The 22,175-nt window shown below is 48.6% G+C and overlaps 1 protein-coding gene across 1 annotated transcript in view; it reads left to right on the top strand.

The window, feature by feature from the left end:
• The window catches only part of SPOCD1 (SPOC domain containing 1), a 47,472-nt gene extending 25,964 nt beyond the window's left edge, over window positions 1-21,508 (top strand). The window contains exons 10-22 of the mRNA XM_047791453.1: window positions 9,432-9,473; window positions 11,025-11,201; window positions 11,826-11,886; window positions 12,189-12,279; window positions 13,075-13,234; window positions 13,343-13,459; window positions 15,101-15,226; window positions 16,806-16,967; window positions 17,963-18,166; window positions 18,467-18,616; window positions 19,090-19,179; window positions 19,692-19,878; window positions 20,791-21,508. Coding sequence (XP_047647409.1) covers window positions 9,432-9,473; window positions 11,025-11,201; window positions 11,826-11,886; window positions 12,189-12,279; window positions 13,075-13,234; window positions 13,343-13,459; window positions 15,101-15,226; window positions 16,806-16,967; window positions 17,963-18,166; window positions 18,467-18,616; window positions 19,090-19,179; window positions 19,692-19,878; window positions 20,791-21,458 — 2,235 coding nt within the window. The 3' untranslated portion in view covers window positions 21,459-21,508. The remainder of the gene's footprint in view (window positions 1-9,431; window positions 9,474-11,024; window positions 11,202-11,825; window positions 11,887-12,188; window positions 12,280-13,074; window positions 13,235-13,342; window positions 13,460-15,100; window positions 15,227-16,805; window positions 16,968-17,962; window positions 18,167-18,466; window positions 18,617-19,089; window positions 19,180-19,691; window positions 19,879-20,790) is intronic.
• Window positions 21,509-22,175: the final 667 nt, after the last annotated feature.

The following is a 22,175-nucleotide window of genomic DNA, read 5'->3' as shown; positions in this document are numbered from 1 at the left end:
GCTTAGGGGGTGGGGTAGGGCAGGGGAGGGAGCTGGGTCTGGGCAAAGGAAGTGGGTGTTCAGCAGGGGAAGGTAGGAAGGGCATACTAGGAAGAAGGCAGAGCACATGCCAAAGTGCAGAAGCACCAAGCAGCTTGGTGCAGTGCATGAGTGGAGCAGTAGGTGGGGTAGGGTCAAGAGAGGAGGAGGGAGGCGTTCCCATGGTGGCTCAGCAGAAACGAATCTGATTAGTATCCATGAGGATGCAGGTTCGATCGCTGGCCTCACTCAGTGGGTTAAGGATCTGGTGTTGCTGTGAGCTGTGGTGTAGGTCACAGATGTGGCTCAGATCTGGCTGTGGTATAGGCCAGTGGCTACAGCTCCAATTGGACCCCTAGCCTGGGAACCTCCATATGCCGCAGGTATGGCCCTAAAAAGACAAAAAAAAAAAAAAAAAAAGCAGGGACATGGGAGAGGACAATGTTGCTTAAATGGAAATGAAGAGACTGAAGTGTGGTCAGGTACCAGCAGGGAATCTCTTAAGGGCAGGAGCCAAGGAATCTCAACAACAGAAGCATTTACAGAGAGAGCTGGCTGTGTTCCAGGCACTGTTCTAAGAGCCTTGAATAATGATAATGATCCTTGCATTAACACTGTGAGGTGGTGGAGTTCCCGTCGTGGCGCAGTGGTTAACGAATCCGACTAGGAGCCATGAGGTTGCGGGTTCGGTCCCTGCCCTTGCTCAGTGGGTTAACGATCCGGCGTTGCCGTGAGCTGTGGTGTAGGTTGCAGACGTGGCTCGGATCCCGAGTTGCTGTGGCTCTGGCGTAGGCCAGTGACTACAGCTCCGACTGGACCCCTAGCCTGGGAACCTCCATATGCCGCGGGAGCGGCCCAAAGAAATAGCAAAAAAAAGACCAAAAAACACAACAACAACAACAACAACAACAAAACCACTGTGAGGTGGATACTGGTATTATCCCCGTTTTACTGATGAGAAAACTGAGGCACGGAAAGGTTAGGTAACTTTCCCAAGATTACACAGATCCTAAGTGCTGACGGCAAGTATCCTGCTGCATGAACATGCCACAATTTATTTCTTCCTTGACACCATGTGGACATTTGGGTTGTTTGCAGTTTTTTGCTATTACACATGGTGCTGCTATGATAAACAGCTGTGTATGGTGCATGTGGGCAAGAGTGCCTCCATGGAAGATTCTTGGGAGTGGAATTGCTAGGTTTTAGGGTCTACACATCTTCAGCTTTATTTATACAGTGCCAGTTTTCTAAAATGTTTGAAAACCCTTTACACTCCCATCAGCAAAATGCCAGTAACTCCACATCTTCACCAACATTTGATATTACCAGACTTCCATTTTTTGCCAAAGTGGGGATGTGCTTTGCGGTCTCAGTGTTGGTTTTTTTGGGTTTTTTTTGTTTGTTTGTTTTGGCCACACCCATGACATGCAGAAGTTCCTGGGCCAAGGATTGAATCCACGTCACTGCAGTGCTCAGAGCAAGAGCCTGACAATGCTGATCCTTAACCCACTGAGCCACCAGGGAACTCTCTCAGTGTTGTTTTAATGTTCACGTCTGTATTACGAAGGAGAATCTTCGCATGTATTCAGGTAATTTCTGTTAAATCTTTTGCCAAAAAAATATTTTTGGTTGTTTTAACTTTTCCTTATGCTCTGTAGGAGTTCTTTATATAGTCTAGATACCATTCCTTTGTCAGTTATATGTTTTGCAAATATATTCTCCCAAAATGTGTCTCATATTTTGCTTTCCTTATGGCGTCTATTGATGGGTAGAAATTCTTAATAGTTTAAAATTGTTTATTGTGGTAAAGTATGAAACATGACATAAAATTTACCCTTTTAACCATGTTTAAGTGTACAGTTCAGTGGCATTAAGTGCATTCACATTGTTGTGCAGTCATCACCACCATCCAGTCTCCAGAACTTTTTTCTTCTTCCCAAGCTGAAATTCTGTGCCCATCAAACCATAAACACTCCTTGTCCCCCTCCCCTAGCCCTTGCTAACCTCTGTTCTACTTCTGCCTCTATGGATTTGACTGTTCTTGGTATCTCAGTGGATATCGTACGATATTTGTTTTTGTGTGTGTCTGGCTTATTTCATTTAGCATATCGTCAAGTTCCATGCTGTGGCATGTGTCAGGATGTCATTCCTCTTTAAGGCTGCCCTTACCACGTTTTCTTTAGCCATGCACCTGTTGATGGACATTTAGGTTATTTCCACCTTTTAGCCACTGTAAATAATGCTGCTGTGAACATTGGTATACACATATCTATTCAAGTCCCTGCTTTCAAAGCTTTTGTGGCTACACCCAGAAGTGGAAATTGAATTGAAGCAGAATTAAAAAGAGGCAGAACTGGAGTTCCCCTCGTGTCTCAGTGGTTAGTGAATCCGACTAGGAACCATGAGGTTGCGGGTTCGATCCATGGCCTTGCTCAGTGGGTTAAGGATCCGGTGTGGTCGTGAGCTGTGGTGTCGGTTGCAGACACGGCTCAGATCCTGCGTTTCTGTGGCTCTGGCGTAGGCTGGTGGCTACGGCTCTGATTAGACCCCTAGCCTGGGAACCTCCACATTCCGTGGGTGTGGCCCTAGGAAAGACCGAAAAAAAAAAGGCAGAATTTCGGAAAAACTCTTAATTTTAATTTATCCTTTAAAAGATTATCTATGTATGTATATATAATAATATTTTTAAGAAATTCCTTTCCATTCTCAAGGTCAGGAAGATGTTCTTTTACATTGCGTTATTTTGCCTTTCACACTTTGGTCTATAATCTACCTGGAATTGATGTTTGTGAATGATACGGGGTATATTGTTCTTTTATATGGATGCTCAATTGTTTTAACATCATTTGCTGAAAAGTCTGTCCTTCCACAGTTCTAGGCAATGCCAGCTCTGTCATAAATCAAGCCTCCATACATGTGGGATTGGTTTTGGTATCCCTGTTCTCACTTGACTTAAAATTTCTTTCCTTATGCTAAAATTATATATTAATTATAGCAGCTTATTAATAATTCTTGGTATATGGTAAGAAAAGTCTCCCAACTTTGTTGTTTTCAGAAGGATCTTTACTCTTACATTTTTTTGCTCTTTCACGTGAATATTATAATCAGCCTATCAGTTTCCACACTTAAAAATAACTGTTGGGGGTAGTTCCCGTTGTGGCTCAGCGGTAACGAACTTGGCTAGTATCCGCGCGGTGCAAGCTTGGGTGTAGGTCGCAGACGTGGCTCAGATCAGGTGTTGCTGTGGCTGTGGCGTAGGCTGGCAGCTGTAGCTCTGATTCAACCCCTAGCTTGGGAATTTCCATATGCCACAGGTGTGACCGCTAAAAGCAAACAAACAAACAAAAAAACAGTTGGGATTTTAATGAGAAATATGGTGAACCTGTAAATCATTTTAGGGAGAACTAATGTCTTTACAATACTGAGTCCTTCCAGTCCATGAACATAGTATATTCCTCCATTTATTTTGACCATTTTTATTGCTTTTCAAAAAGTTTTATACTTTCTCCATAAAAGCCTTGCATATCTTTTTCATATTTATGCCTACATATTATATACATAACTTTTTGTTATGGAAAATTCCAAATATATGTAAAAGTAGATCGAATTGTAGGCAGGGGTTGGCAAATCATGGCCCGCACTTTGGTCCTCTCACCTGGTTTAGTGTATAAAATTTTATTGGAGCACAGGCACAACTATTTGTAACATATTGTCCATTACAATGGCAGAGTTGAGTGATTGCGATGGAGAACTTAAGTCTAAGGTATTATCTCTCTGGTTCTTTACAGAAAAAAATTGCTGGTCCCTCACATGAGATCACTTATACTCATCCCCCAGCTTTACCAACCATACATTATTAGGTTGACCGTAATTCCTTAATATCATCAAACATTCACTTAGTATTCAAATTTCCGATAGTCTCATAGAGATGATAATTTATTTTTGAACTTTGTCCTTTTAGTCAAGATCTAAATAAAATTCACACACTGCAGTTGGTTGATAAGCCTTTTAAGCCTCTTTTAATCTGTAGGTTTCGTAACGATCTGGTTTTTCTTGTGGTTTATTTTTTTAAAGAAACGAGTTTGTGTGTTCTGTAGCTTATTGCACCTCTGCGATACAGTGAAACCTGTCCCTCTGTCTTCTGCATTTTCTGTTGGTGGTTGGTGGTTGAACCTGGAGCTTAGATTAGATTTGGATTCAAAGTTTTGGGGCTGACTACTTTGTAATTGGTTGTGTGGTCTTTCTATCCAAAAGCACATGTCTGATTTTATTTCTTTATATTTTTTGATGTATTCTAAAATAGTAACCTGTTAAAATTGCAGTTTCTAACTCCTGATGGCATATAAAATGCAATGGATTTTTCGGAAATCTTGTATTCATCTAATTTATCTATTAGGATTTTGTCTTTCCTATGTAGATGATCATACAATCTGAAAATAATTACCATTTTGTTATTTCCTTTCCAATTCTTACATCTCCCCACCCCCTTTCTTTACTGTGCCAGCTAAGACTTTTAGTATAATATTGAAGTGGTGAGAGCAGGGATCCTTGTCTTGTTCTGGACTGTGAAGGGAATGTGCTCATTATTTCACCATGAGTATGATGTTTGCTATGTTTTTATATAGATACCTTATCAAGTTAAGGAGGCTCCCTCCTATTCCTGATTTGCTTGTTATTCTGAAGGACATTACATGTTAACACATGTATTTTCTGCATTTTCAAGATGACATCATTTGTATTCTCTTACCAATAAAAGTCAATTTATTGAGTTGGGTTTGTAAAATATTGGTCAATCTTGCATTTCTGGAATAAACCCAAGTTGATCGTGGTATATCTTTTTTATGTTTTCTGGATTCATTTCAACAGTATTTGGTTTGGAAATTTTGTACTTCTCTTGATGAGTTAACTGGCCTGAAATGATTTGTTCTCATACAATACTTGTAAGGTTTGGTATCCAGGTTTTGCAGCCTCCTAGAATGAATTGTTTTCTTTTTTTCTGTTTGCTGCAGTAATTTGTATAAAATTGGAGTTATTTGTTCTTTGAACATTTTGGTAGAATCGCTGGGTTGAAAAAAGTCTGGACTTGTATGTTTTCTCTAGGGAAGATGATTCCTTCTATACCGATTCAGTTTATTCTATGGGTATAGGTTTATTCTGTTTTTTAAAAAATTTTACTTGAGTCAGTTTTGGTAAGTTATATTTGTCTGAGTTTTCCAATTTATTGGCATGTTGGCATAAAGTATTTCATATTAGCCTCTTATTTTTTTAAGATCTGCGCACTCATGATGGCTTATTCTAAACCTTGTCTAGTTGTATCTTCCCTCTTTCCCTTAATCTTGCCAGAAAATTGTCTGTTTTTCTAGTCTTTTCAGAGGACCAATTTAAAAAAAAATTTTATTCAAATGTAGTTGACTCAGAAAGTTGTCTTAATTAAAGGGATACAGCAAAGTAAATCATTATACCTATACACATATCCATTCCTTTTTCCATATAGGTTGCCACACACTACTGAGTAAATTTCCCTGTGCTATACAGTCGGTTCTCCTGACCTGTCTATTCTGTATATAAGAGTGTGTATATATCAGTCGCATCTCTATAATTTATCCCCCTCCACTTGTTTCCCCTTTGGTCAACATGAGTTTGGTTTCAAAATCTTTTTTTTTTTTTTTTTGTCTTTCATCTTTTTAGGGCCGCACCCACGGCATATGGAGGTTCCCAGGCTAGGGGTTGAATCGGAGCTACAGCTGCCGGCCTACCCCACAACCACAGCAATGCCAGATCCGAGCCATGTCTGCAACCTACACCGGAGCTCAAGGCAATGCCGGATCCTTAACCCACTGAGCAAGGCCAGGGATCGAATCCACAACCTCATGGTTCCTAGTGCGATTTGTTTCCGCTGCGCCAAGATGGGAACTCCTGATTTCACAATCTTTGAGTTTGTTTCTGTTTTGTAACTACTATTGTATCATTTCTATTAGTTTCCACATATTGGTGATCTCGTATGATATTTGTTTCTCTCTGATTTACTTCACTTAGTATGATAATTTCTAGGTCCATCCATGTTGCTGCAAACAATACTATTTCATGCTTTTTTATGGATGAGTAATACTCCATTGTATCTATGTACCACGGTTTTATTCAATCCTCTGTTGATGGATATTTTGATTGCTTCCATGTCTTGGCTATTGTAAATAGCGCTGCAGTGGACATTGGGGTGCATATATCTTTCCAAATTATGGTTTTCTCTGAATATATGCCTAGGAGTGGGATTGCTGGATCATATGGTAGTTCTATATTTAGTTTTTTAAGGAACATCCATGCTGTCAGAGAACCAGTTTTTGGTTTTGTTGCACTTCTCCATTGTATGTTTGTTTTCAGCGTCGTCTTTCTATTTATTCTATTATTTTTATTTTTTAAAATTTTATGTATTTGTTTATTTTTAGGGCCATACCGCAGCATATGGAAGTTCCCAGGCTGGAGGTCAAACCAGAGCTACAGCTGTCAGCCTACACCACAGCCTCAGCAACACAGGATCCGAGCTGCATCTGCGACCTACACCACAGCTCATGGCAATGCTGGATCCTGGACCCACTGAGCAAGGCCAGGGATGGAACCTGCATCCTCATGGAAACTAGTTGGATTCGTTTCCACTGAGCCACAGTGGGAAATCTCTATTCTCTTATTTTTATACTATCTTAAGAATGAGGGGATTTTCCCCTGTTACAATTTACAGCTGCCTGCCTACTCCACAGACATGGCAACACAGGATCCAAGCCACATCTGCGACCTACACCAAAGCTCACAGCAATGCCAGATCCTTAACCCACTGAGCAAGGCCAGGGATTGAACCCTTGTCCTCATGGATACTAGTCGGGTTCGTTACTGCTGCACCACTGTGGGAACTCCCATTCACATATTACTCCATGTTTTTCTGTTCGATTTTTTTGCATTGTTGTTTTAGAAATAGATTTTATAAATATCTTCTAATTGGATTTTCTTTTTTTAAAGGTCTGATAATTTTTATTCATCTGAAGTATTAGTCCATTTACATTTGTTATAGTTACTGACTTATTTGAATCTATTCCAACTGTCTTATTTTGTGCTTTGCATATATCCTACATTTTCTTTACACTTTCTCCCTTATTACTTTCTTTTAGATTGATTACTTTTTCTTGCTCCTTTTCACCCCTCTAGTAGTTTGGAAATTTTCCATGTCCTGTTTGTATTCTCTTGGTGGCTGTCTTAGAAATATTAACACAGGAGTTCCCATCGTGGTGCAGTGGAAATGAATATGACTAGGAACCATGAGGTTGTGGGTTTGGTCCTTGGCCTCGCTCAGTGGGTTAAGGATCTAGTGTTGCTGTGAGCTGTGGTGTAGGTTGCAGATGCGGCTCGGATCTGGTGTTGCTGTGGCTATGGTGTAGGCTGGCAGCTATGGCTCTGATTCGACCCCTAGCCTGGGAACCTACATATGCCATGGGTGCAGCCCTAAAAAGCAAAAAAAAAAAAAAAAAGAAAGAAAGAAAGAAAAGAAAAGAAATATTAACACAAATACCTAACCTATCAAAGTATAAGGGTAGTTACTGTCTTTATCTTTCCCTGAAATAATAAGAGGATCTTGGAATGCTTTAATTCCAAGCATGCACCTTCCTGATTTATGTGCTGTCGTTATCTAGTAGGTTGGTCCCAAGTTAATTTTTTAATCCCACAAATTACAAAAATATTATAGTTTCATATAGTCAGTGTTTGTATAGATTTAACAGCCTATTTATAATTTTATTTTCTTTGAATTCCTCTTTGGGAGTTCTTTGGTGGCTCAGTGGGTTAAGGATCCAGCATTGTCGCTACTGTGGCCTGGGTTCCATCCCCAGCCTGGGAACTTGGTGCATGCTTCAGGCACAGCCAAAAACAAAGAAACAAAAATCTCCTTTTATTTCTTTACACATATTATAGGTACATATGTTGTATTATAGTCTGCTAAGTCTAGTGTCTCATCTTTGTTGCTCTGATTTTGCTGCCTGTTGTTTTGGAGCCTCATAATGGCCCTGAGAACAGGGCCCAGCCGAAAGGTTTTAAACTGTGAAGGACCACTCTGAATCTCTTTCCTGTTTTCCTTCCCAGATGTCCCGTTTTCTCTTTTTTCCCCCTCTTTCTCAATTTGCTTTTTTGAAAGTCTGATTCATTCCCAACATTAAAGAAAGAAAGAAAGAAAGAAAGAAAGAAAGAAAGAAAGAAAGAAAGAAAGAAAGAAAGAAAGAAAGAAAGAAAGAGCTCCCAGGCTCTTTCCTGCTGGAAGCTTCTGTTATTAGGTTCTTGTGGATACTTTTAGAGCTATTTTATGCAGATACAAATTAAAAATTCTTTCTCTCTTTTTAAAGCAAATGGTCGCACACTACACATTGTTCTGAACTTGTTTTTTAATTTAAGGAATGTGTTTCTGATTATTAAAAGAAACACATGCTCATTCTGAATAACATAAATACCCAAGTGTCTACAAGTAGGAATGAAAATCCCCATGGAATTTCATTCCCCAGAGGCAGCCTCTATTACGCATCTATAAATATATATTTACATAAATGGGCTTATGCAACAGATACTGCTCCGTAACCTATTTTTTCCATTTTCTCCAAACAATACAGCTTGACATCTTTCCATGAATCTTTCCAGTGTTCTCCGCGTAGCCTGGAAGTTCAGTGCCTGGCTTAGGGTCAGACACAACTAGGACCTAATCCTGGCTCTAGCCCTTAGTAGCTGTGGCACTTTTCAGAGCCTCTCTGAGCCTCAGTTTCCTCATCTGTAAAATGGGGATCGAAACAGTACCTAGTTCGTGATGTTGTTCTGAGACCTTAATAAGATCATGTATATGACAGCTGTTTTATAAGCTCCCGGTGAATGGTAGTTTTTATTACAACTCACTTTTTTTTTTTTTCTTTTTGCAGCCGCAACTGTGGTCTATGGGAGTTCCCAGGCTAAGGGTCGAATCAGAGCTACAGCTGCCAGCCTATGCCACAGCCACAGCAACTCGGGTTCTGAGCCTTATCCTCGACCTATGCCGCAGCTTGTGGCTATGCTGGATCCTTAACCCACTGAGCGAGGCCAGGGATTGAACCCACATCCTCACAGACACTATGTCAGGCTCTTAACCCACTGAGCCGCAGTGGGAACTCCTGCAACTCACTCTTTTTAATGACCACTTACAATCCATGGTATGATGTGTCACCATTTATTTATCATCCCTTTTGATGGACATTGGATTGTGCCCAGTTTTTTTTGTTGTTGTTGTTATAAATGCCAACCCAGTGAACCCTGAACATACATCTTTCATCTTTGTATGCGTGTCAACCTGAGAATTCCCTGTGGTGGTGTCACTGAGTCCTCTGAATTCTAACCTCTGTATCCTCTTTCTCTCCAAGGAGACAATGAAAATGGCCTATGGGGTGAAGCATGTGTGCTATGTAGGTTTTTTATTTTTCTTACTGTTGTTCTTCTTCCTTCTCCTAAGGTCTGGTGGGGTGGGAGGGGTCCTCCCCAGAGACGATCCCAGCCCCCCAGCCTGCCCTCCTCCAGAGCTTCCTAGTATTCCCCACTCCCAGTGATGCTGAATCTCAGAGTTCCAAGTTTTCCCCAAAGCTCAGAACCTGACCATTCATGATACTTCATTCAAGGATTAGTTTTCAGACCCATCTGGTTTCAAAACAATCTCCCGTGGTTTGTAATAAATCGAAAGAATCAAAACACCCTTAAATGGGATAAAAGCCTAAAGAAAGTTAGAAAGGGGGAAGGAGAAGGGGAAATCTTGTTACAACAACCCCTTACCCTCTATCAATCCTGGAAAAGTACAGGCTCAAAGTTAATACTAAGTGTCCTGGCAGCCAAAGTGAAAAGGGGAACAGGATAGATTCTAGAGCTCATTAGAAGACCCCAAACCTGGAGTTCCCGTGGTGGTGCAGTGGTTAACGAATTGGACTAGGAACCATGAGGTTGCAGGTTCGATCCCTGGCCTTGCTCAGTGGGTTAAGGATCCAGTGTTGCCGTGAGCTGTGGTGTAGGTTGCAGACACGGCTCGGATCCCGCATCGCTGTGGCTCTGGCTTAGGCTGGTGACTAAAGCTCCGATTCGACCCCTAGCCTGGGAACCTCCATATGCTGCGGGAAGTAGCCCGCAAAAAGACAAAAAAAAAAAAAAGAAGACCCCAAACCACTTTGCATCTTGAAATGGTCATGAAAGGCTTCCTCTCAGGGGTGAGAGAGGGGTGATAGGCAACCTTTCAGAGGGCATGATGGACATATTCGCCCTTCAGGGGCAAATAGCAAGTTAGCATTCCCGAAAAGGGGCCTGACAGAGCTTTGAGGAAGAGAAGGTGGCCTTGGAACAAGATATGTCCCTCTGGAGTTCCCGTCGTGGCGCAGTGGTTAACGAATCCGACTAGGAACCATGAGGTTGCGGGTTTGGTCCCTGCCCTTGCTCAGTGGGTTAAGGATCCAGCGTTGCCGTGAGCTGTGGTGTAGGTTGCAGACGCGGCTCGGATCCCGCGTTGCTGTGGCTCTGGCGTAGGCCGGTGGCTACAGCTCCGATTCAACCCCTAGCCTGGGAACCTCCATATGCCGCGGGAGTGGCCCAAGAAATAGCAACAACAGCAACAACAACAACAACAACAAAAAAGACAAAAGACACACACACACACACACAAAAAAAAGATATGTCCCTCTGATAAGATGCATTTCTGGCCAGAGGGTGAGAAGTTTCTCAGTAAGGGTCCGGGTATCTCTGACCATGGCTGAGAGTGAGAAGGGAAGCCAAGAGGATGGGAATAAAGACAGGTTTCTCTCCTGGGGCAGAAGCCAGGCAGTCAGCAAACATTTAGTGAACTCTATGTGTGCCAGACCTTTTCTAGGTATTGGGGCTACAGTGGGGGCCAAAACATGCATGCTTCCTGTCCTCATGGAGCTTCCAGTAAAGAGTCACAGGCGAGGTGAGTGCTCTGAAGGGTTCTTGTCCCCCGGCAGGTTGGTTCCACGGCAGTGATCCACCTCCTGGGGGGCATCCGCGACGGCCAGGCAGGGGACCCACTGTCTCCAAAGCTGGAGGTTCTGGAGGACATGATGGAAATCAGCTCAGCCTCACCTGCGCAGGGGCCCAGAAGGAAGGACAGGCCCATGATCCAGGACCCCCAGGGGAACCAGGTAAACTGACATGTCAGTGCAGTCTTTACACTGACATGTCACTTCATCCTGCTGGGAGAGACACGTGCACACCTGATTCATAGAGAAGGTGCTGCAGCCCAGAGAGATGTGTGACTTGCACGTGGCCACATAGAATAATAGCCAGAGGCAGGGAGGTCTCCTACTGGCTGGCTGGCAGGGGTCTGTGTGCTCCCTCTGTGCACCCCTGAGTTTTGGAGTTTGACTGGGGCAAGGAAGGACGGGAGGGGCTGGGCCTCCATGCTTTGGGGGAGAGAGCAGTCGCTGACCTTTGTTCCTGGACGGCCAGCATGTCCCACCTTCCCAGGATCCTCTAGCCACCTCCCTCAAGGGGGACAGCATGGGGCTCTGGGGGCCTCCTTGACCCCCGAGGACCCCTCTTCTTTTCCACATCCTTGTTCTGCTGCAGGAGGAGGTTCCTGTCCAGGAGGCTGGGGCTGAGTGTCCGGGGGCGAGGGCCGCTGCCGTGGCCACACGGCCTCCCTCACTGGAGCAAGGGTCAGGGAGAAGGTGGGAGTGGGGAGGTGCCTGGGGACGCAGTGTCCCCCTGGGGCCGGGAGGCTCCGCCCAGGGATAAAGCCTCAGCTCCTTGCCCCGCCCACACAGCGCAGCCCAGTGGAGGCTGAAGAGGAGAAGCCTGATGAACAAAATGGGGCAGAGGACTCAGGTGAGGGGCCTTGGGGGGCGCCCCTCAGCAGCCGTCTGTCTTCCAGGAACTCCTGGGATGCTGGGGGCTCCTGCCCAGCTCCTGGCCCTGGCCCCTGCTGGAATTCTTGTTCCCCTGCTGCAGTCAGCCTCCAGTCCTTCCCCAAAGGGGTGAGGGCTGCTGGCCGCCTTGGCTCTACTTCCAGAATTCTAGACATCCTGGGTTCCCAAGGGTGGGATGCCTCCCTTTTCTGCCCAAGCATTGAGTGGCCCCTCCCCAAGGCCTTCAGCACCCTCTGGGAGCTAGTGACTCTCTCCCCACAGCTCAGCTCTGGCCCCAGCAGGAAAAGCTACCCCTGGATGCTGGGGTACGGAGCACCGTGGTCCGTGCCATGCGGGAGGTGCTGTGGAGTCGGTAAGACCTTGGCCTGCGTTCCCTGACCTCTGGGATGTCCTGAAGGGCTGCCCTCACCTACATCCCATCCCACGGCTGCGCTGTGTTCTAAGGGCTTCTGTGTGTACAGCTCACCCCATTTTGTAGCCCTGAGGCCATTTGCCCACACAACGAGCCAGAGGAGTGCTGAATTTGAACCTGGGTCTCAGGGTTCAAGGTCATGCTTTCCCATTCCTCTGCTGCAGGCTTGGTGTCTGCTGAGGTCCTTGTGGATATCAGCAGAGTGCTTTCAGACACAATGAGACTCTGTGCTGGGACTGTCTCAGCGATTAGAGCTGGAGCGCTCATTTACTAATGGTTAGACCGAGGCCCAGAAAGGGCAGGATTTTGCAAAGGCTGCACAGCAAGTCAGTGGCAGACTCCAGGTTACATCCAGGACTGGGGTTTAGACCCCTGCCCTGACCAATGCTTTCGCCCTGCCCCTCCAGGCTTCTTCCCGTCCATCTATAGCCAAGTTCGCTGGCCAGGGATAGAGCAGAGGCTGAGCAAGCCTATCTTGCTTTCCTACTGATTGCGTGGCCTCGGGCAAGCCCTTCATCTTCTTTGAGCCTCAGTCAGCCCATCTGTAAATGGAGAAGGATAGCACTTCTACCTCCCAGAGTTGGGGTGAGAATAAATGGGTTCAGGTAGGAAAATATTCAGAGTAGAAACCAGAGTTGGCCCAGACCCTGCTCTCCAGCCACGTCTCCATCTGGGGCTGAGTGCCTGGATATCCTCCCGGGCTCAATGCCACGGCCCTGCCCTTGTCCCCCAAAGCCTTCGGGAGCTCCCAGACCTGGTGCTGAGTGAGGGGGCTGTGGAGGGCCTCGCTGCTGGCATCGAGGCTGCCCTCTTCGACCTGACACATGCCACCAACGGCCGCTACAGGACCAAGTACCGCAGCCTGCTCTTCAATCTTCGGGACCCCAGGAACCCAGTGAGTAGGGCGTTGGGCTGGGCTGGTACCCCTCAGAGGTGCGAAGCCCTCACAGGGTGTTGGGGGGTGGGCTCTCCAGGCGGCGTGGTAGAGCCCCTGTCTCTGCAGGACCTGTTTCTCAAAGTGATTCACGGAGATGTCACCCCCCAAGGCCTGGTGCGGATGAGCTCAGTGCAGCTGGCCCCCCAAGAGCTGGCCCGCTGGCGGGACCAGGAGGAGAAGAGGGTGAGCCACTGGGTCAAGTCAGGATGTGGGGAAGGGGTTGGGGGAGGGAGGGGCCCAAGGATGGAGCTGGAGAGACAGAGACAAAGAGTGAGGAAGAGGTAGTGAGACTTGGAGTACAGGACGGACAGAAATAGAAACGAGGAAACAGAAAGATCAGGCAGACAGAGTCAGAGAGATGCTCCCCATCAAAAACAAAAACAAAAACAAAAAAAAGGAAAAGAAGTGAAAATGAAGGGAGTTGGGGTGGGAGAGCTTGGTGAAGAGGTGACATCCCCAGGAGGTGTTTTCTTACACTCACTTCTCTCCGGGCCTGGGAGGTAGAAGGCACTGGGGATAAACGTCTGGAACCTGGAGTCCAGGGTTGTCATCACCATCCACGGCGGGAGGTGGACCCAGGGCGGTGTTCCTGCTCCCATCCCAGCCCCGGAAGTCCCAGAAAAGGCCCAAAGCCTTCCTGGTGCCCCAGGCTGGGAGAGGGACCCCACGGCTCCCGCATTCACCGTTACACCTTATGTACCCTATGTCCATGGATCCCTCCCTCCCTGGGAACTGCTCGGGAGCTTTAGGAGATGCTCGCGTCCTGGTGGTTGTTGGTTCAATAAGAAAGGGAGGGACTGGAGTTCCTGGTCGTGGCGCAGTGGTTAACGAATCTGACTAGGAACCACGAGGTTGCGGGTTCGATCCCTGTGATTCCCTGGCCTTGCTCAGTGGATTAAGGATCCGGCGTTGCCTTGACCTGTGGTGTGGGCCAGCGGCTACAGCTCTGATTCGACCCCTAGCCTGGGAACCTCCTGGCCTGGGAACCTCCATATGCCACGGGAGCGGCTCAAGAAAAGGCAAAAAGACAGAAAAAGGGAGGGACTGATGGAGGGAGTGGGCCCTGTGGGATGGGGTGGGGGCACTAAGACCCTTGTTCTGGCAAACACTGGGCTGATTGGAATAATAACTGAAATCCATTAGGTGAATCCACCCACAGTAGGCTCGGCTTCTGTCTGGGCACTCGGGGGGACCAGGGAACAGGACTCGCTATGTAATTTGTGAGGCCAGTGCAGAATGAAGATGCAGGTTCTTTGGTCAGTGATTAAGAATTTCAAGATGACGTTAAGCATGGGGCTCTTCTAGGTTCAGGGTCCTATGAAGCCAGCTTTGCAACTCTGCTGGCAGGACAGGGCTGCTGTTTAATATGATGCCCTTAATTTCATTTCTAGAGAATAGATCAGCTGAGATGTAGAGTGGTGAAGGGCTCGCCTAAGCCACACCACCTTGTGGGTCTTTATTAACAGCCGCTGGTGCTCCAGAGCCTGCACCCTTTTGATGACACCACATTCTTCCCAGGACAGAGGGTGGATGGGGGACACTCAGGGTCAGATTTGACTCATGGGAGAAGGTGAAGTTCAGGAAGGCTTCCTGGAGGAGGCAGGGCTTGAGTTGGAGGGTGAATGAGCAGAACATGGAGAGGTAAGGCTGAGGGGGAGGGCTCTCCAGGTGAGGGACTGGCAGAAGCTGAGTGTGGAGGAAGGGAAAGTGCTAGGACGGAAGGGGAGCCCCCTCGGAGGGACCTCAGTGGAGGAAAGGGAGCATGAGCTCTTGGTGGCCAGTGTCCCCCAAACCCAGCTGAGCTGGGGATGCTCCACCCCTCAGGGCCAGGAGATCATTGAGCAGCTCCAGAAGGAGCCATGCAGCCTCCCAACCTCCAAACTGACCCACAAGGGGGAAGTCGAGATCCCGCGGGACGTGGACCAGACGCTGATCCTGGAGGATCTGGTGGTAAGTGAGAGCCCGTCCTGGTGCCAGGCAGGGCCTGGGCCCAAGGACTCCACCCCTCACCTCACCAGCCCTGTGGCCTTGGACAGGTCACCTGACGAGGCTGAAGCCCATGTTCTCCATCATAAAGCGGGGTAATGACATTACCGCTCAGGGCATGGGTGAGCTTGGGGCAAGACAGCCACTGGCACAGGGCCTGTGGACATCATCTCAGTGCTGCTCTCCTTGTTTTGGCCCAACCCCGAGGCACCCCATGTGAGGGGTAGTGAGTCCTGTATCTCCACAGTTTCCCCCAGTCCTCAGACATTCTGGCCAGATCCCAGATTGGTTGGGAAGCAGGAGGGCCACACTGAGGCAGTGACTTTTTGGGTGTAAGGAGCAGAGACTTGCTCGATTCAGTGGAAGGACTTAGGGGTGGTCCAGCAAGGGACCAGGGTGGTTTGTGGAGAGTGTCCTTTTGCCTCGGGTGATCCCTCCTTCCTCCTGCCCTTCCTGCTCCTTCCTCCCTTGTGGCTCCTCCCCTGGCATATGGCCAGGCTTGGCAGCCCAGCAGCCCTCCAATTAACGAACCCATACCCTCAGCCTCCTGCAGCCAATCAGAGCGCCCCCTTTGACTCACTGCAGTCACTCTCTGAAGAAGGCTGCTCTGGCGTTCTTTGCCTGGGTGTTCCATGGGTCAGTATTCACCCTGGTCTAACCAGCTGTGTGTCCAGCATGGGGGGGTGCGGGCCGGCTCCCTTGAACCCTGTTTGCTAGGGAAATGGCAATGACCATGACGGACAAAAATCCCTGCTCTTCCCCACCAGTATCCAACAACCAGAACCGCTGGCCATGCAAAGAGGCTCTCTAAGTGGGTGTGGCTGCTCGCCAACCGCACATCAACCTGTATTCCCAAGTGAATTGAATGTAAAAGTAGGGGGAGGAGCCAGAGGGTGGCAGAGTAGGGGGGCAGGGAGAAATAACACAAAATAGCAATCTTTGCTCCTGTTGAACACCTCCTGTGTGGCCCTTTACAAATAGTGCCTCAGAGTTCCCATCATGGCTCCGTGGTTAACAAATCCGACTAGGAACCATGAGGTTGCGGGTTTGATCCCTGGCCTTGCTCAGTGGGTTAAGGATCCGGTGTTGCCGTGAGCTGTGGTGTAGGTCGCAGACGCGGCTCGGATCCCATGTTGCTGTGGCTCTGGCGTAGGCCGGCGGCTACAGCTCCGATTAGACCCCTAGCCTGGGAACCCCCATATGCCTCGGGAGCGGCCCAAGAAATGGCCAAAAAAAAAAAAAATTGCAAATAGTGCCTCATTTAGGTGATGTCAGTTTCCTGGATGAGGAACCTGAAGCCATGAGCCCAAGGTCACTTAGTTGGCAGTGGGGGAGATTGGACCCCAGGCTGTCTGACTCCAAAGCCTGTGCCTTGTCACAGGTATGGAGATGGTTTTAAGGCAAGCGTAGTTTCAAGATCTTTTCAAATCTTCCTGAAGCAATCTTTAATCTTGTTTTATGATGAAGCCTCTTTCTATTATGAGGGAAAAGGTTGTTTTGGCAATGGGCATCAAAAATCTTTCAGGTTTATTCTCCCTGATAGGGTCCTAAGGAGATAATTGAAAGTTTAGAAAAATACTTTTTACGCAAGGAGGTCCGCAGTGTTATTTGTAACAGTGAGAGCCTGGCAATGACCCAGTTGTCTAGCAGCAGAGGTGATGTGTTCACTCCAGTCCCCCCCATCAGTGCCGTGTCTCCAGGGACGGTATAACACAGCAGATGCCTCTGCAGTGGTTCGTGGACAAAATAAAGAGACAAGCTTGAGTATTTGATCACAGCTGTTTTAGTAAAAGGATCCCTAAAACTCTGTGTATAGCAAAACAATTACAAAGGAATACCCAGAATATCAACAATTGAGTGGTGGGAGAAGGGATGATTTTTTTTTTCAAATTTTCTGTATTTTCCAAATTTCCTATAAGAAGTTCACAGTACTCTTGTAATAAAAGAATATATTATTGTGAGTTAAGAATCCAGCGTTGTCACTGCAATGGCTTGGGTTGCTGCTGTGGCCTGGGTTTGATCCCTGGCCAGGGAACTTCTACATGCCATAGGCATGGCCAAAAAAAAAAAAAAATAGAGTATATTAGGAGTTCCTGCTGTAGCTCAGTGAGTTAAGGATCTGGTATTGTCTCTGCTATGGCGCAGGTTCGATCCTTGGCCCAGCACAGTGGGTGAAAGGATCTGGTGTTGCCGCAGCTGCAGCATAGGTCAAAGCTGCGGCTTGGATTTGATTCCTGGCCCATGAACTTTTCATATGCCATGGGTGCACTCACAAGAAGAAAAAAAAAAAAAGAATATATTACTTAGAAAAATAAGACCACATCCCGAGGCCCCCTGCTCCTGGCAGGCTGCTGACTTCCTCGGCTGCCTCCCCAGCCCATTTCCTCCTGCAATTCCCAGGGATCCATGGTGTCTGTTGACTGCGGCCCACTGGCCCCACCTGCCACATCCAAGGACACCACAGAGCAGCACGAGGACACCACGGAGCAACACAAACACCACTTCCAAGACTCCAGCTGCCGCATCTGCATGGGTGGGAGGGAGACACGGGAGGGGCTCAGGGGTGAGGGGCCGGGGCTGGACGTGGGGTTCAATGACAACAGGGGTTCCGGGCTTGGGGAGAAGGTGGCAGGGTGGGAATACCAGTGCCCCAGGTTGCCTCCAAAAGGATCTGTTCAAATTCCATTGCAAAGCCCCTAGGCTGGATTCAGCCTAGCTGCTGGCCCCCGTCTCAGCTCCTGCCTCTACTCTGCAGGCTGGAAGCCCTCGTGTGAGCTACCATCCTCCAAAACCACCACAGGGATGGGGGACAGTGCCTTCCAGAGAGCCCCAAGCCTAGTTCCTGTGTCCTCTCCAGAGATGCCCCAAGCCAGGGAGAAGTCTCCCACGGAGTCCCAGGACAGGTGTGGGGCAGGGGGCAGGGAGGTGGGCAAGCTGGCAGGTGGGTGGGGGAGGCCCACCTCTGGGGCAGCAGACACAGCCTGGGCTTTTCCATATGGTCTTGGGTAAATCCCACCTCTCGTGTGGGCCTCAGTTTCCCCATCTGTGCAGTGGAATCTATCACCCCGCCTACTGTCTCTGCCACAGAAGGCCATACTTGGACCAGTGTTCGGGCACCCACAGTGGGGACACACAGGACTTCTGAAAACTAAGGAGCTTCTGGAGGAAGCCCTGATGACCTGCTTTGCCTGACCCTGTCTCTCTGTCCCTCCTTCTAGGCTCCAGATACCTCCTGGGCCCACAAAGGTTCTGTCCAACCAGCTGCCCTGGGAAGGGTCTCTGGACATGTTCTCCATCAAGCGGTTCCGGGTCAGGGCCCAGCTGGTTTCGGGACACAGCTGTCAGCTCATCCAGGTACTCCTGTCCTGCTCGCCAGGGACTCCTTTGCACACTGACCAGCCCAGTCAGCTACACACCCCCTATTTGTTCATTCACGCACTCACTCATTCTGAAACAAATCACTGGTACCCTCTCTGTGTCTGGCCCTGTGCTAGGCATGGGGGCAAATAAGATGCCAGCCCCACTCCTGCAGAAACACAGAAAGGTTTTAGGAGTCATCGTTGAGTGAGTGTATGATTAGCTAATGCGCTGGGTCAAGGAGAGGGGTAGGGGAGGGAGTGAGAGGCTTCTGAGAAGTTGTAGGAGATTGATCAGGACAGGCCGTAGGTCTCTGGGGACAATTAGGGCTTCCCAGCAGCCACGGAGGGTCCTGATATACTGCCTGCCATCCTCTTGGCCACAGACTGTGGCTTCCAGATAGCTGATATTGAGTCTGCCTCAGTGGCTGGGAAGCTGGAAGGCTGACTGGCCATCCTACCTGCCCCCAGGCCCTGCCCCAGGTGATCCGCTCTGCAGGCTGCATCCCCCCCAACACTGTCTGGGACTTTCTGGCCAGCGTCTGTCCAGCCAAGGCCAAGGTAATCACCCACCCTTGGGCACCACTTCTGCTCCTAGCACCAGACCCGTAGGCCTGAGCTGTCTTAGCTCCAACTCTGGAGCAGAGGCCTGGTTTAAGATATCTGGGTCCATGGAGTTTTCATTGTGGCTTAGCAGTAATGAACCTGACAGTTTCCATGAGAATGGGGGTTCAATCCCTGGCCTCGCTTAGTGGGTTAAGGATCCAGCGTTGCTGTGGCGGTGGTGTACGCGAGCAGCTGCAGTTCCAGTTCAGTCCTTAGCCTGGGAACTTCCATATGCTACAGGTGTGGCCCTAAAAAGACCAAAAAAAAAAAAAAAAAGATATCCAGGTCCAGTTCTCCCCAAGACTGCAGACTCACTGTGAGACCCTGGGCAGGTCCCTCTGTTTCCACCTCTGGAAAATGGGGGGCGCTCTTCCTCACAGGGTTCTCAAGGTTCAGATGAGACCTGGGGTGTTCACAGGAGCCAAGAATGACTGTGTCTAAACCTGCTCTCCTTCCTGCAACTGCAGGATGTCTGCGTGGTCAGACTGTGCCCACAGGGCTCTCCGGACACCCAGAACTGCCACATGCTCTACTCCTATCTCAACAACAAGCAACGCCATGGCCTGGTGGCTGTGGAACAGGTGGGGGTGGTCCTGCTGCCCCTGCCTGCCTTCCAGCCTCTGCCCTCCAGGCTGCGCCCTCTTGGAGGCCCAGGTGAGTGCCCAATGCCCATCCTAGACCCTGCTTGTGCTCACTTGGTGACCAGATGGGGCGTCATTGACAGAGTCATCCCTGTCTCTGTGGAGGTAGGCACATCTCAGAAGGTAACTCCTGAGATGGGCAAACGTGAGAACAAAAAGAAGAATGGCTCAGACTTGTATATTGCTTATGCAGCCAGACAGCATTCTGAAAACTTTTCTTATATTAATTCATTTAGTTCTCAAAATAACCCCATCAGAATGGTAATAGTAGTTTCTTAATTTCATAGATGAGGAAACTGAGGTCAGGAGAAAGTGAGTGGCTTGTCCAGAGTCACAGAGCCAGTCAGTAGCAGAATCTGGGCTCTAACCACCACACATACAGCCTCTTCAAGCAGACACTCTGATGAGAAACTCATGGCACAGTCACACTTGACCCAATCATGGCAGGACAGAGGCAATACCCACCAAAAATGGGCTGAAAGCCTGACCTAAATAAAAGAGGAAGGAAGAAAGATATTTTCACCACAGCTATCCTGGGCCAAGCTTGGCTTTTGTGCATGAACAGTCTCTGGGGTAGCATGGGAGGAGGGTGGGGGAAGCGATCAGGGGGTGAACTGTACCTATTCCTGAGCAGAGCGTTTGCTCTTTCTGGGCTGCCTGTCCTGGGGACAGTGTGGTAGACTGTGAGTCATACAGTCTTGAGATCAAACCATCCGTGCTTGCCTTATCCTTTCCTACACAGTGAGAGCAAATTTTATGCCCTCCCACTTACTTTTCCCAGCATCTCTTGGGCTGCATCTCACTGCTGGGAAGCTCTTCTTGGGGTCTAACCTCCAGATCTCTTGCCACAGCCAGAATGCAGATTCTGGGGACTATGTGTTCTGTCTGTCCAGGCCTTTGGTCTCTTCCCTGCTCTTTTCTCCAGGTCTGGAAGCCACTCACCCAAGCCTGTTGCTGGCTGTGCTGTTCCCCAAGGCAGGGCTTCCAGCCACAGCAGAGTACAGCCCCTTGACGGGGAAGGTTCGCAAAATGACCTCCTTCAACAGAAAGGTGGAGATGAAGTGTTACCAGCTGGAGGACAGGAGGCCAAATGTGGCTCTGAAGGGCTCTTCTTGCCCAGGAGGTGCCCTGCAGCAGAGCCAGGGAAAAGGCAGCCTGGCTCCAAGGGGAATTTGTGCTTGGCAGAGTGCCCCCAGAGGCAGGGGGAGACTGTCAGGAGAGTCTGAGACCTGGCAGGGTCTTGGGCGAGGGCAGTGGCCTCCAAAACCAGGCTGGTGCCAGTCTTGGCATCCCCATGCAGCAGTACCAGCTGGCCGTGGCCAGCACCTCCACAGTGCTTCTTGTCCCCACCAAAAGCTGCTCCAGCATCTGGAATCTTTGGTGGCCATGAGCCACCAGCTCCAAGCCTCACTGAGGTCCCCAGGCCAGGAACAACTTCTCCAACCCCCTGTCCAGTCTTCTGCAGGTGCTGGAGTTCTTGGTCTCCTCTGCAAGCCCCCTGCAGCTCCAGAGGCCCCTGGGCTAGCCCCTAACTCCTCCTTGGGCCCTACAGATGGAGCTGACTCTGATTGTCCCCTTCCTGGAGAGACCTGACCCTTGTTACCCACCAGAAGAGGATCTTTAATTTCCTCACCAGTGGTTCCAGGGAGAGCATCGGGGCAGAGGAGGGGGAGAGTCAGCTGTTCGACTTTCCTGTTCTGCAGTTTGCTTGGTGTTGATTTTTGGTTTAATAAAGAATTTGGCAAAGTTGAGACTTCATCTGTTGGCTGGACAGGAGGGACTGTGGACCTGGCCAGGTGTGGGTTGGGGTGAGTGTGTTTAGGAATTCCTTTCTTTCTCTCCTTTCTTTCTTTCTTTTCTTTTCTTTCTTTCTTTTCTTTTCTTTCTTTCTTTCTTTCTTTCTTTCCTTCCTCCCTCCCTCCTTTCTCTCTCTCCCTCCCTCCCTCCTTTCTCTCTCTCTCTGTCTCTGTCTCTGTCTCTGTCTCTGTCTCTGTCTCTCTGTCTCTGTCTCTGTCTCTGTCTCTCTCTCTCTCTCTCTCTCTCTCTCTCTCTCGGCTGCATCCACCCCATATGGAAATTCCCAGAGCAGAGGTTGAATCCAAGCCACAACGCTGTATCCTTTAACTCACTGCACTGGGCTGGAGATGGAACTGGTGTCACCACAGAGACAAGGTGGATCATTAACCCGCTGCGACACAGCAGGAACGCCTGTCTGGGAGTTTCTGTGCACAGATGTAGCAGAGCTAAAGTGCTGGGGCTAGAGGGGACAGCCTTGCCAGTTGCTTGTCTGAGGTCCTGAGCCATCACTGT

This window comes from Phacochoerus africanus, chromosome 8, assembly GCF_016906955.1.
Source record: "Phacochoerus africanus isolate WHEZ1 chromosome 8, ROS_Pafr_v1, whole genome shotgun sequence".
In the NCBI taxonomy this organism is placed as follows: Eukaryota; Metazoa; Chordata; class Mammalia; order Artiodactyla; family Suidae; genus Phacochoerus; species Phacochoerus africanus.
Note: the sequence above shows the minus strand (reverse complement) of the source record. Positions and strands in the feature narration are given on the sequence as shown.